Below are 11,597 nucleotides of genomic sequence, written 5' to 3'. Positions count from 1 at the left end.
GTGATCTATACGTCTCGAAAAAATTTGTTCGTGATTTTGTCAGTTTTTCTACAACACCCATAGCAAATGTTACCTCTAATATAACTATGTAGAGTTACCATTCCTATTGCTTCCCAAGAGTCTTGTAGACGAAGAACACTCCTCATTACTCCCCAAAAGTCTTACATACGAAGACTACTCTTCACTAATTTCCAAGAATCTTATAGATAGAGTACACACTCAAACTCACACTAGAAATTAATAGAGTGAACCACCTTTCCCTCACACATTCACAATCCCAAGTAATCACATCTTATAATTTAATGTATTTGAATATAATATCATATACATAAACTCATTCACTAATAACAAATATTTTACAATCAATCCACAAAACTTCACCAAAACAATCCAAACAACATCTCATGTTTAAAATAAAACAATGCACAAAAATATTCAACTATAAACATTATAGATACATACTATAATAATATAAAAAAAGTAATTACATATATATTAAAAATAACAAAACTATAATAATAATAGTAATTATTATTATTATTACTATTATTATCATTATATATATATATATAATATATCTAGCCAAATAAAAATAATGGAGATTTGATGAGCCAATCTAAAGTTTTCCAAGAAAAAAAAAAGAAACCCATATAGTAACTAAAACTCCTAAAATCTCATAAAGATATAATTATATTATCCTTAAGATAAGACTCTGAATGAAATTAGATGTAAATATCGGTACCACCTATATTCTCATCTCTGCACTTGATTTTAATAGTAGTATACATAAAAAAACCCCGCATATACATTCTGCTGCAATTATGTGGAACTCTGCGTACAAAAATACACAATAAACGCCGCATAAATAATAAAATGCATCATACATAATAAAACGCATCAAGGAAAACCAACCGCATTTTTCCAAAAATTAACACTATATATCAAACTTGTAAAATAAGTTGGCCTAAAAATTGAAAAAAAAAATTATAGGTTCAACTCCTTTCAAGAACATTGAAAAAAAATATTATGAATTCAATTCTCTTCACTTACGAAACTAACCACTAACAAAATCAATCACAAGTGGTTAAATGAATCATTATAAAGAAATAAGAAAAAAAAACATATATAATACATTACATAAATTAGATATATATTTCTTTGCATGACTCAGGGAGTCAATGGTTTGATGCACATTTATAGAAAACGTCTCATTCTTTGCTATTTTCTAAAATTACTTTCCGTTATGGTACAAGTATCTATAGATTCTCAACTCCTATATAATAAGCTTAAATGCTTATTTTGTTCCCGATGAATTTCTGTTTAGTATCCGATTTTAAAAAAATGAAAACATTGAATTCCTATGTTATGTAAAATATATGAATAAGGTCCACAAAGAAAGAACAAGTTCAACAAATCATCAAAGAAAAAGCTGAACAAGAGAGAGAAAAAACTGGACAGCAGAAGAGAGAAGAGAAAAAATACAACCACATCAGCATAGACTTAATGTCGTTGTTGTCGACTTAATGGACAAAACCTTATTCATACACTTTTCATAACATAGGGACCCAATGTCTTTATTTTTAAGATCGGGTACTAAACAAAAATTCACCTTCTTAACATGAAGACGAAATAAACATATTTAAGCCTATATAATATGATTATATAATATGATATGTTAACTTTGTCCTAATGGTCAATAGCTACTAAAAAGGCAGTATGCAGTTAATCACTAACTCATCATCAACCATACGATTCATAATCCGTATCAACTTAGTTGAACATAATGTGGTGCCCACACATAAAATTATAATAAATTTTTTTCAAAAGATTAACATAGACGACAAATAATCAATATAACTCAATTGCATAAAACAAATGAGTGTTTCTATCCCGCAACTTGGATATATAAACAAACATGACTTTTCTATATCTAAGATTAAGTGAAAAAAATGTAAATAACCTTTAACTCACTTTCATAATACAATCAATAATTTGATCCTCCAGTCATTCGATAACCCATAAATAATTAATCTCATTTAACTTATGTCCCTTTTCTTATTCTATTTCTTTACTCTAATAATGCGGATAAACCTATGCTATGTTTTTCCATCTTAAAATTTTTCATTCACTTTTTTCATTTTAGACTTCTCTTGTCACACCATTCAAAAGATAATACAATTTAATTTGTAGATAAAGGCATTTGTATAACTAAACGTAATTAATTTTATGTTGGTTTATTTGTTCCTCATCCCTAACCTTGTTTTTATATGGGAATTTCAACAAATTCAAGAAATTAAAATATATGGTATTTAAATTATTTAAAATTGAATTCTCCTCATTTTTTAAAGAGTTTGTTTGAACGGTGTAATTAAAATATTTTAGATTTTAATTTTCTTATTTGAATAAAGTAATTTAATTTATCTTTTAAGACAAAATTTTATTTAAAAAAATACTTCTATGATTCATCTATTCTTAGTTGAGTTAACTTGATCTTCATTCTAGGTCGACCAACATCCTGTGTCGACTTTTGATCTATGTCGATTCATCTTGACTTTCAGTCTGACTAACTCGTCTCGACATCAGTTAAGTGGATTTGGCTCAAACTTTGGTCTAGATCCGACTCGACTTGATATTTGGTTTGAGCCCAACTCAGCTTGACCTTCGCTCAGGTTCCCTTGACTCAAACTTCAACTCAATTTCACTCGGCTTTACATTCGACCTAAACCTACTTGACTCGACCTTCAGTTCAAGGTGACTCCACACAACCTTTGTCCTAAAATTGACTCGACTCGACTTTCAACCTAGACATGTCTCATCTTGACTTTCAGTTTAGACCTGATTTGACTCGACATTTGGATTAAATCCCGCTTAACTTGACCTTTGATCCAAATAGGCTAAACACAACCTTTGGCTCAGACTAAGTAGGCACGCGACAATATAGTACAGGTCGACTTAATATATCCTTCAGTCCATACCAACTCAACCTGAAAGAAGTTCAATATAAGTCAGAGTTTTATTCTTGTGTACTTTTTCAACATAAAGAATAAAGAATTTCAATTTCTTTCTTTTTTCAATAAATTTTAAATTTTATTATTTTAATTATTTGAAATATCATATTAAGATTTATATGTTTCAATTTTCTCATCTAAATAAATCATTTTATTTTAAAAATGATAAATTTTCCAAGTAAATAAATTACTCTGTACATAATATAAACACAACATAAATGTTTCCGAATAGAAAAGTAATCTTAAACTACATAATATAAACACAACATAAATGTTTCCAAATAGAAAAGTAGTCGTTTGTAGAAATGCAGAAAATTCCAGCTGGGGAATTAGTCCTTGTCCCATTATATATTCCTTCATAATGAAATAATATAGTAGTCAACCAGTATGTTTTTACAGCTGTACAATATCATAGATTGTCTTGTACAGCGTTTCTCTATATATATTATTAATTTTGTTTTGAACTTTAAATAAAATTATGAATTTATTATTATTAATTTAAACTTGTTTTGAAATAAAATCAAAATATTACTTTTAAATGTTAACTTTGAAATTAATATTAACTATTTTAATATTATATTAAATTTATATGTACTGATTTGAAATATGCTATAAATTTATAATTAAGACATAAAAATTGGTGTGCATTTTACAAAATTTAGTTACTGGAAAATGGGTATCAAAATTCAGATAATAGAATCAAAACATTTAAGTCTCTAATAATATGAATAGAAACAAAAATATGATTTTTAGTTTTATTATTTTTATTGGGACAAACTTAGCCTGAAAATATATTAAAAGTAAAAAATGATTTATAATTACATCTTAACATGAAATTAAAAAGTTATCTCTAATAAACAATTTTTTTATCATTAACTATTAAAAATATAGTATTTAATTACATTTTAAATTTTTATTAAAAATAAAAACTAATTTAAATACTAATAAATTTTAATTTAGGCAATAGAATAATTATTTTTTTTGTTTTAAAATTAATTTATATTTAAGCAATTCCTTCTAGTTATATATTACACACAACAGAATGATAACAATGGAGTGCCGTATTCTACTCCAAGCATGAACAACATACTCTAACAATGCTTCTAATTTTTGAAAACATATTTTTCTTCGGTTTCTTCGCCTCCATTTTCACATCAGTGGTTGGTCGTGCACTCATTTTAGGTGACAGAATCACACTCAGCTCAGGTGATTCTTGTGCACTCAGTCCAAGTGACTCCATTCTCATTGTAATTGACTGACCATATATCAGATACACTGCTGTTTTCTTAGCAGTGATTCCATCACCAACACCTACAAAAATCTCCACGTTGTCTCCGGGTCCTAGATTTGATATTACACCCTGCCAATCTTCATCACTAAAGAACATTGTTGTTGCTTGCTTATATATCTGAATGGTGCACTTTGTGTAATTAAAGATTAAGACATTATCAAGATTTTGAGTTGTCATGTTTCCAGGGATTGATGAATAAACAACACACAACAGCATTCCCTTCATGCGACAATCACTATCTTCAGGAACTTGAAAAGGTACTGAATAACCTTCCCCTCTATAGGCTAACCAATAAGGATAATTGTCCCCTGGAAGCACAAAATCAGTAGAACTATTGGTTCTCAATTCCTGTATCATGCAACAAAGCTTAGTTATTCATTTAATATCATATTCAAGTTTATATTGTCTGCTATTATACACACTGTACTTCATAAAAAAGTAGACAAGGAAATGGATTGAAATGAATTCAGTCAACAGAGAAAAAGCACCTATAGACAATAGAAAGTTAGGAGAGATTTCTATTTCAATCAGTTCTGAAACTCTCACCGAAAGAAAAACTTGTAGAACTGCTATGTCACAAAAAACTTTCAACCCTATTGAAATAATGACCATTTTCCAAAGTTGATTCACTCACTATTACACCCTTTTTACCCTTCTTTTCACCTTCCACATCCTCTTTTTGGCCCCACTTAAAAAATAGATTTGATAGTCTCTAACTATAAATTTATTTAGGACAATACTTAATTTTAACATGGTCACCAAAGACTCCCACAAAGAGGAAGATATGGTCCTATGTCCTATCTAGGAAAAGAAAGTGTATTATTAAATTTAGTTTATTATAGAAGAAGAGAAATGACAGAGTAGTGTTCCCATCCCAGCCAGAGAAATTCGCTAAGCGCCAAGCTGAATGCAAAATAAATGAATATGTACGTAACCCCATGATATGCTATACAACCAAATGCATATTTTTGTGAGGAAACAATATTTCATGCTTTGTAAAAGTGAATAGGAAATGTAAGGTAGACACAGAGAAAGAAAGAAAAGGAACCTTTGATATGCTATCGCTAAGCATATCGAAGACTTGCTGGTAGCTTCCCATTCCAATCAAATACGATGCCAAAGAATTTTCGGGAATTTGTGATTGATATGCATTTTCCGATTCAGAAGAGTTTGCGTTGCATAACTTATCCAGAATTGTTCTTAGTTCTTGAGTTAGTTGAAAATCTGAGTCGCATTGTACAGAAATACTACGAAGTTTTGAAAATTCACTTACCTTTGATAATAGGCTAACCAAATTATTATCCTGTATATTCATGGAGACTATAGATGTTGGCATGATCCCAAATGGTTGAAAACAGGATAAAGTTCCTCTTGTATGTGACATCAAAGTCCATATGAGAGAAGGGAATACATCTCGTGCCAATCCTTCATATCCACAAAGGGATATATATCCAATCTGTTTGGATCTTACTATGGCAAAAGGCACTTGTTTTAGACTAGTATTGTCTGCAATTAGAGTTGTTAAGGATTCCATCTGCCCTATGTCTTCTTCTAACTTGTCAATATTTGAACAACCAGAAAGGATGAGGGTTTGTAATGACTTTAACTTATAGATTACCATAGGAAGATTGCCTAGGCATGTACAATCCTTCAAGTTTAGAAGAAGGAGGTTATTTAGATCTCCAATTGAATGGTGTAGTTCATACAAGCTTGGACAATCTTTGAGAATGAGCTTCTCAAGATTTGGTAGTTTTGAAAAATCTGGGGTCTTTGATAAGTACTTGGAATGACTAAGATTGAGAAATTTTAGCCTCTCCAGAAACTGCAAAAAAATTTAAAACGAACAAAAAGAAAGATTAGCAACGTATATGGCTGAAAAATTTTACAAGACAACTTAATGTATTATATATACATTTGTTGTTGTTCTTCATTCAAATTTCACTCTCGTGTAATCAGTAATGCATATAATAAAAATCAAATTACTAAAGTAAAACACCAAATTTGATTGGAGAACAACGACAATTGTAAAAGACCATGTGAGTTTTGGTCCAAATTGGTATTTTCGTCATAGAAAATATCAGGTAATATATACTATATACGTGTACCTGAGGCACCTTCCATACTAGTTTAAGATAACTGTATTTTAAGTCAATAGCAACTATGTTTTCCTGATAAAAGTTTTCAGGTATGTGGGTTGACGAAAATGCTTTCCAATCAACCCATCTCAGTTGTTTGGGAAGATGCCCATAATCTCCAGCTACTTGTACATTATCAAGTTTCAAAAGTCTCAGTCTCTTCATTTTCCCAAATGTTTCAGTACTGAAACAAACTCCACTGGTTCTTTGCATCTTCAAAGCCAATCCCTCAATGACTCCTGTTCCCTATGAAAAGTAAATGAAAAAAAGTTATAAACAAGGAGAAGCATTGGCTGTTTTCACTAGAGAAAGTTAAGAAGTAATACACATAAGATGCAACTTATGTATAGATCTAGAAGCTAAATACTTTGAAAAAGGTAAAATATATATCCCATGGTGTCAAACCGAAACTTAGTTAAAATTTAGAAAATAAAAATCAAAACTTCTATTATGGTGCTCATGATATCATTGAGAATGATTGATAGTTCAAAAATAGTAAGAGAAGTTCTTACAGTATGTTCTGTCAATATATCAAGTACATCATCATGAACCCACAACCGACTGCGCTTCTGTGGTTCTAGTGGTGAACTTCGACGAACAATTTCTCTTCCCATGTCTCGTAGCAAATCATGAATTCCAAGTTTGTTATTCTTTTCAACTTTTATGAGGCTCCTTTCTATCAGGACTGTTATTCCGATTTCAGCATGAAGTCCACAGCCATTTAGTATCTCTGTGACATAGCCTCTGTCCTTACCGATAAAGAAGCAACATATGTCAAGGAATATGTCCTTCTCCTTATGATCGGTTAAGCCGTCATAGCTTATTTTCAATTTCTCTTGTATTTTATCATTTGGTATTTCTTTTAGTTTTGATAATACACTCTGCCACTCTTTTTCTCTTCTCTTGTATAGATGAGATCCAAGAACTTCAAGAGCTAGAGGTAGTGCTCCACAGTAAGTGACTACTTGTTTTGAGAGTTCAAGGAAATCTTCAGGTGGATTTGCTTCCTTAAAAGCATGCCAACTGAAAAGCTCAAGGGACTCAATCTCATTCATTTCCTCCACTTCATATACATGGTCAACTTCGAGAACATTGAGTAGACGTACATCTCTTGTTGTAATGAGTATTACACTTCCTTGAACAATCCCATTACCATTTCCACATAATGCACTTAATTGTTCTAATGTATTAACATCATCAAGTACAACAAGTACTCTTTTGGTGCAAAGCGTTTCCTTGATCATAGCTTTTCCCCAATCACTGCTATAAACCTTCACTTTTTCTGTTTTCAGGATATCTGAAAGAAGTCGTTCTTGTAAATCAATCTGCCCTTGATCTCTTTGCCAAACTTCTCTAATATTTGCCAGGAAACTTTTATGTTTAAATTCATATCGTATTTCATTGTAGATGGCTTTGGCTATGGTTGTTTTACCAATCCCTCCCATTCCCCAAATCCCTAATATATAAGCTCCTCTTGTTTCCTTTCTTAGAAGGCCAATACAATGTTCCACACGACATTCCAATCCAACTGGAAAGTCTGTAATAGACATGTATGTTCTATCTAGTCTTTCCAAAACTTCACTAACAATTTCCTTCACAACAAAGTTTTCATTTCTGCAAAAAAAGAAAATTTCTCGAATTGATAATGGATACAAATTATAATAGATCCTAAAATAAAATCGAAGTTGCATAAATCCTTTGACACGGTTGATCTTCTGTCTTTCTGCCATAGTGTTCATAGCAGAAACCGTTTTACTAAACCTTTTACAGGTACATCAGAGAAGCCACAAAGATACTATTTGCCGGTTTATGAATTTTCTTTATTTCACTTTTGCTTGCCACTAAATATATGAATTTAAAATAAGTACTAGAAGAAAATCATAATATTTTATCCGTAGGAATTGAAAACATGTAAGGATGTTCATAACAATTCGCACCCTGCTCAATTAAGTGCGTTAGATTCCCTTTCAAGAAAGAATAACTGATGGATAGACAAAAAAAATCTGATAATCAAAAGGGAACAAAAAGTACATGCGTACCTGTAATTTGAAACATCCCACCCTGCAAAACCTGCTGCTTCGCCCAGCGCTTTCTTCCATTGTTTCACCCGGTGGAGGTCACTAGCTTTTTCCAGAATGACTTCGAAAGAAACATCGTAAAGGTCACGTAGAAACGAAGGGAAAACGCCGTAAAACACGGGTAAAACCACTTGACCTCTAAAAGCATGACATTCCATGATTTTGACTAGTTCGTCGAGACACCATGTAGAGTAAATGTAGTTTTCGGATAAAACAACAATGGAAATTTGAGAGCCTTCTATTGCATGAAACAGTTCTGTTTTCAGCTGTTGTCCCTTGGAAAGCTTCTCATCGTCCAGAAAAGTGTTGACCCCGGCATTTGCAAGAGCGGAATAGAGATGAGAAACGAAATTCTTACGAGTGTCTTCCCCGCGGAAACTGATGAACGCATCGTATATCCATCGAAGCTTAGATTTTGAGGATGATGAAGTGTAAGACATTGATTCAATTCGATGAAACAAGACCGAGACGGTAAAAGCAAGAAAGCAAGTTGATTCAATTTGATGTCGATACGAGTTATAAGAGCAAGTGAATATGGTTAATAATGAAACTGCAACGATGTTATCGGAGCGCATAACGACAAGTTCGATATATTTTGCTTCCTTCACTCTCTCTACGAGGAAGTAAAACAACAACCACAGCAGTAAGTGGCAACAATGACTATTATAATTAACCTCGTTTTTAAATGAAAATGACATGAAAAATATTCAGAGAAGTTGTTGACGTTGGACAGCTAAAACAACTTAGAAGGGGAATTCTGAATTAGACGTGTGGATTTTATTTATATTTTTAATGTAACAAAATTTTAGTTTAGAGATCAATAGAATAGAAGTAATGAAATCATTGTACATGAGCAGCTTCTTGATTTTAGCAGCGACAATAACCTAGAAGAGTAATCAGACAAATAAGAATAATAAGAACAGAGCATGAAAGAAACATAATATCCGAGAGAGAATTTAAGAGAGAATATATACCTCACTCTGTGTCCTCTCCTGTACAAAATCCATGAATATGGTATTCTTTTTCTTTTGCTTTACACTTTTCCTTTCTGTCTCCATCTTTCAGATCACCCTCCACGTGGCCTTTTTGCATTACTCACTTTTTTCTTTCTCATCTAGCTTACCATTATATTGTGTGTTAGAATACCCCTCCGCACTCTAACATCCTTATCCTCAAGGTTGACCTTAGGAAAATTTTCGAATCTCCTTAACATACTCCTAGCTAGCATTAGCAATCTAAAGAATTCCATTGAATTAAAAGTCGAGGAGTTAGCAAACAAGCTCTAGATGAATAATTTGAGTCAAGTTTCTCTTTGTTTTTTCATTCATGCACTCAACAATTCAATTTATAGACTCACATATTTCTGATCACAATACTCAAAATAGACAAAAACGACTAATACATTACCTACGCATAAGACTCCAATGAATAATACATTAACTATCCACAACGATTAATACATTTAATTTATTCCATTTAAATTTACTTAACAGAACTCCCTCGTAGACTTAAATGCTTTTTTGCTCAGTTTTTCTACCCTTCATCCTAGCTTTGCCATGGAGTGCACACCATGCTTGCTCCCTTCATTAATTGTCAAATTTGATTTGTTTAGATAAAATTTGATCATTTAAACTTTTCACTAAGATACCAAGTAGTTGATGGACTTCACCATTGGATGAAGTAGATTGTTTAACACATGGTATCGTCTAACTAGCCTATGTAACTACTTTAAGTTTGTCTTTATTATTTCAATAAATGTGTTTAGCAAAGTGTATTTCAATATAAGTTTTTAGAATATCATTTGAGACTTTCAGCGTGTTTTTCAAAAATATCGTTTGACACTTTTATCTATCAAGACGCATTGAGAGTTTGTTTGATCATTGCCTAGCAAAGTATAACATTCGTTGTATTCAACAAGACTCTCATTGACATTTAGTGGTGTATGTGTTCATACCTAGGTGTTTTACCAAGTCTTTTCCTAAGGTATTTAGGTTTCTCAGAGCATTTTCACAAATTACTTACCTATGTTGTTATTCTAATGATAACACTGTCATATACTTATTTCATTTAATATTGTTTTGTTAAATTTCAAAACACATGAAAGCGTTTACACAATTTAGTCTTATAGACGATCTTGTCTTAACACAAATATATATATATATATATATATATATATATATATATATATATATATATATAAGACATAATAGTGGACGAGTACAATAAACCTATAGAGGATGAACATCAGGTAGTGAGCTAGATTTTTGTAGTTATCGACGAATTTTTGACATTATCGACACCTTTCGATAAATCTAGTTTTTCTTTTGTAGTATGTATATACTCTATTATAAATTAATAAAAGGATTAAATATGTTTTTAGTCCCTAAACTATCAAGCGATTTTGGGTTTCGTCCCTCTTTGAAAGGTTTGTTCATTTTAGTCCTCTTAGTTTTGAAACTCTTATGTTTAGTCTTTAAAATTGAACGACGTTAAATTTTTGTCTGAGGTGGCTAACGGTGAGCCAAGTGTGTGCCATGTTTGGGGTTTCTCATCTCTTTCACACCCACCACTGTACCCTCCCCTGAGTCTCCATTTTCATCCATTTGGGGTTTCTCATGGTGCAGGTTCAGATCATGCAAGAGGACAACCCCGATCTCATCGCCCCTCCGCCGCCTCTTTTGCCTCCCCACCAACAACAACCTAGGGTCTGAGGGTCTCGTTAATGGTTTCGAGACAATCTCAGTAACATTATCATTTGATTCTTCTTGTTTCCCAAAACTACCAGACCCGCACCTCACCCAGACCCGCACCTCACCCAGACTCGCACGCCTCCGCCTCTTTTTGTTCTCGCTCCACAACAATAACACCAACAACAACATCAATTTTGCACTCACTGATCCCAAACCAAAGCAACAGTGGTTCGTCGACGCTCTGGATTCTGTTCAGGTTCCGCTTGTTGATGTTCTTCGCCGCTGCATACGGCATCGCCAAATCTAGATTTTATCTTCGGATTAGATAAGCAGCCGTTGGCGGCTGCCAATGCTCCTATGAAGAATCCTTCACCGGAAACGTAATGCATCTCCAA

General features: G+C 32.3%; 1 protein-coding gene across 1 annotated transcript; it reads right to left on the bottom strand.

The window, feature by feature from the left end:
* Positions 1 to 3,993: 3,993 nt before the first annotated feature.
* LOC124824437 (disease resistance protein RPV1-like) lies at positions 3,994 to 9,040 on the bottom strand. Its single transcript, XM_088094798.1, has 5 exons — positions 8,474 to 9,040; positions 6,947 to 8,048; positions 6,405 to 6,680; positions 5,348 to 6,121; positions 3,994 to 4,647 (listed from the first exon to the last, which is right to left on the bottom strand). The coding sequence occupies exons 1-5, from the start codon at positions 8,950 to 8,952 to the stop codon at positions 4,075 to 4,077; spliced, it is 3,204 nt and encodes a 1,067-aa protein (XP_087950924.1). The 5' UTR covers positions 8,953 to 9,040; the 3' UTR covers positions 3,994 to 4,074.
* Between the last annotated feature and the right edge of the window lie 2,557 nt (positions 9,041 to 11,597).

This window comes from Vigna umbellata, chromosome 7 (assembly GCF_029865625.1).
Source record: "Vigna umbellata cultivar VRB3 chromosome 7, Vumbellata_1.0, whole genome shotgun sequence".
Taxonomy (NCBI): domain Eukaryota; kingdom Viridiplantae; phylum Streptophyta; class Magnoliopsida; order Fabales; family Fabaceae; genus Vigna; species Vigna umbellata.
Note: the sequence above shows the minus strand (reverse complement) of the source record. Positions and strands in the feature narration are given on the sequence as shown.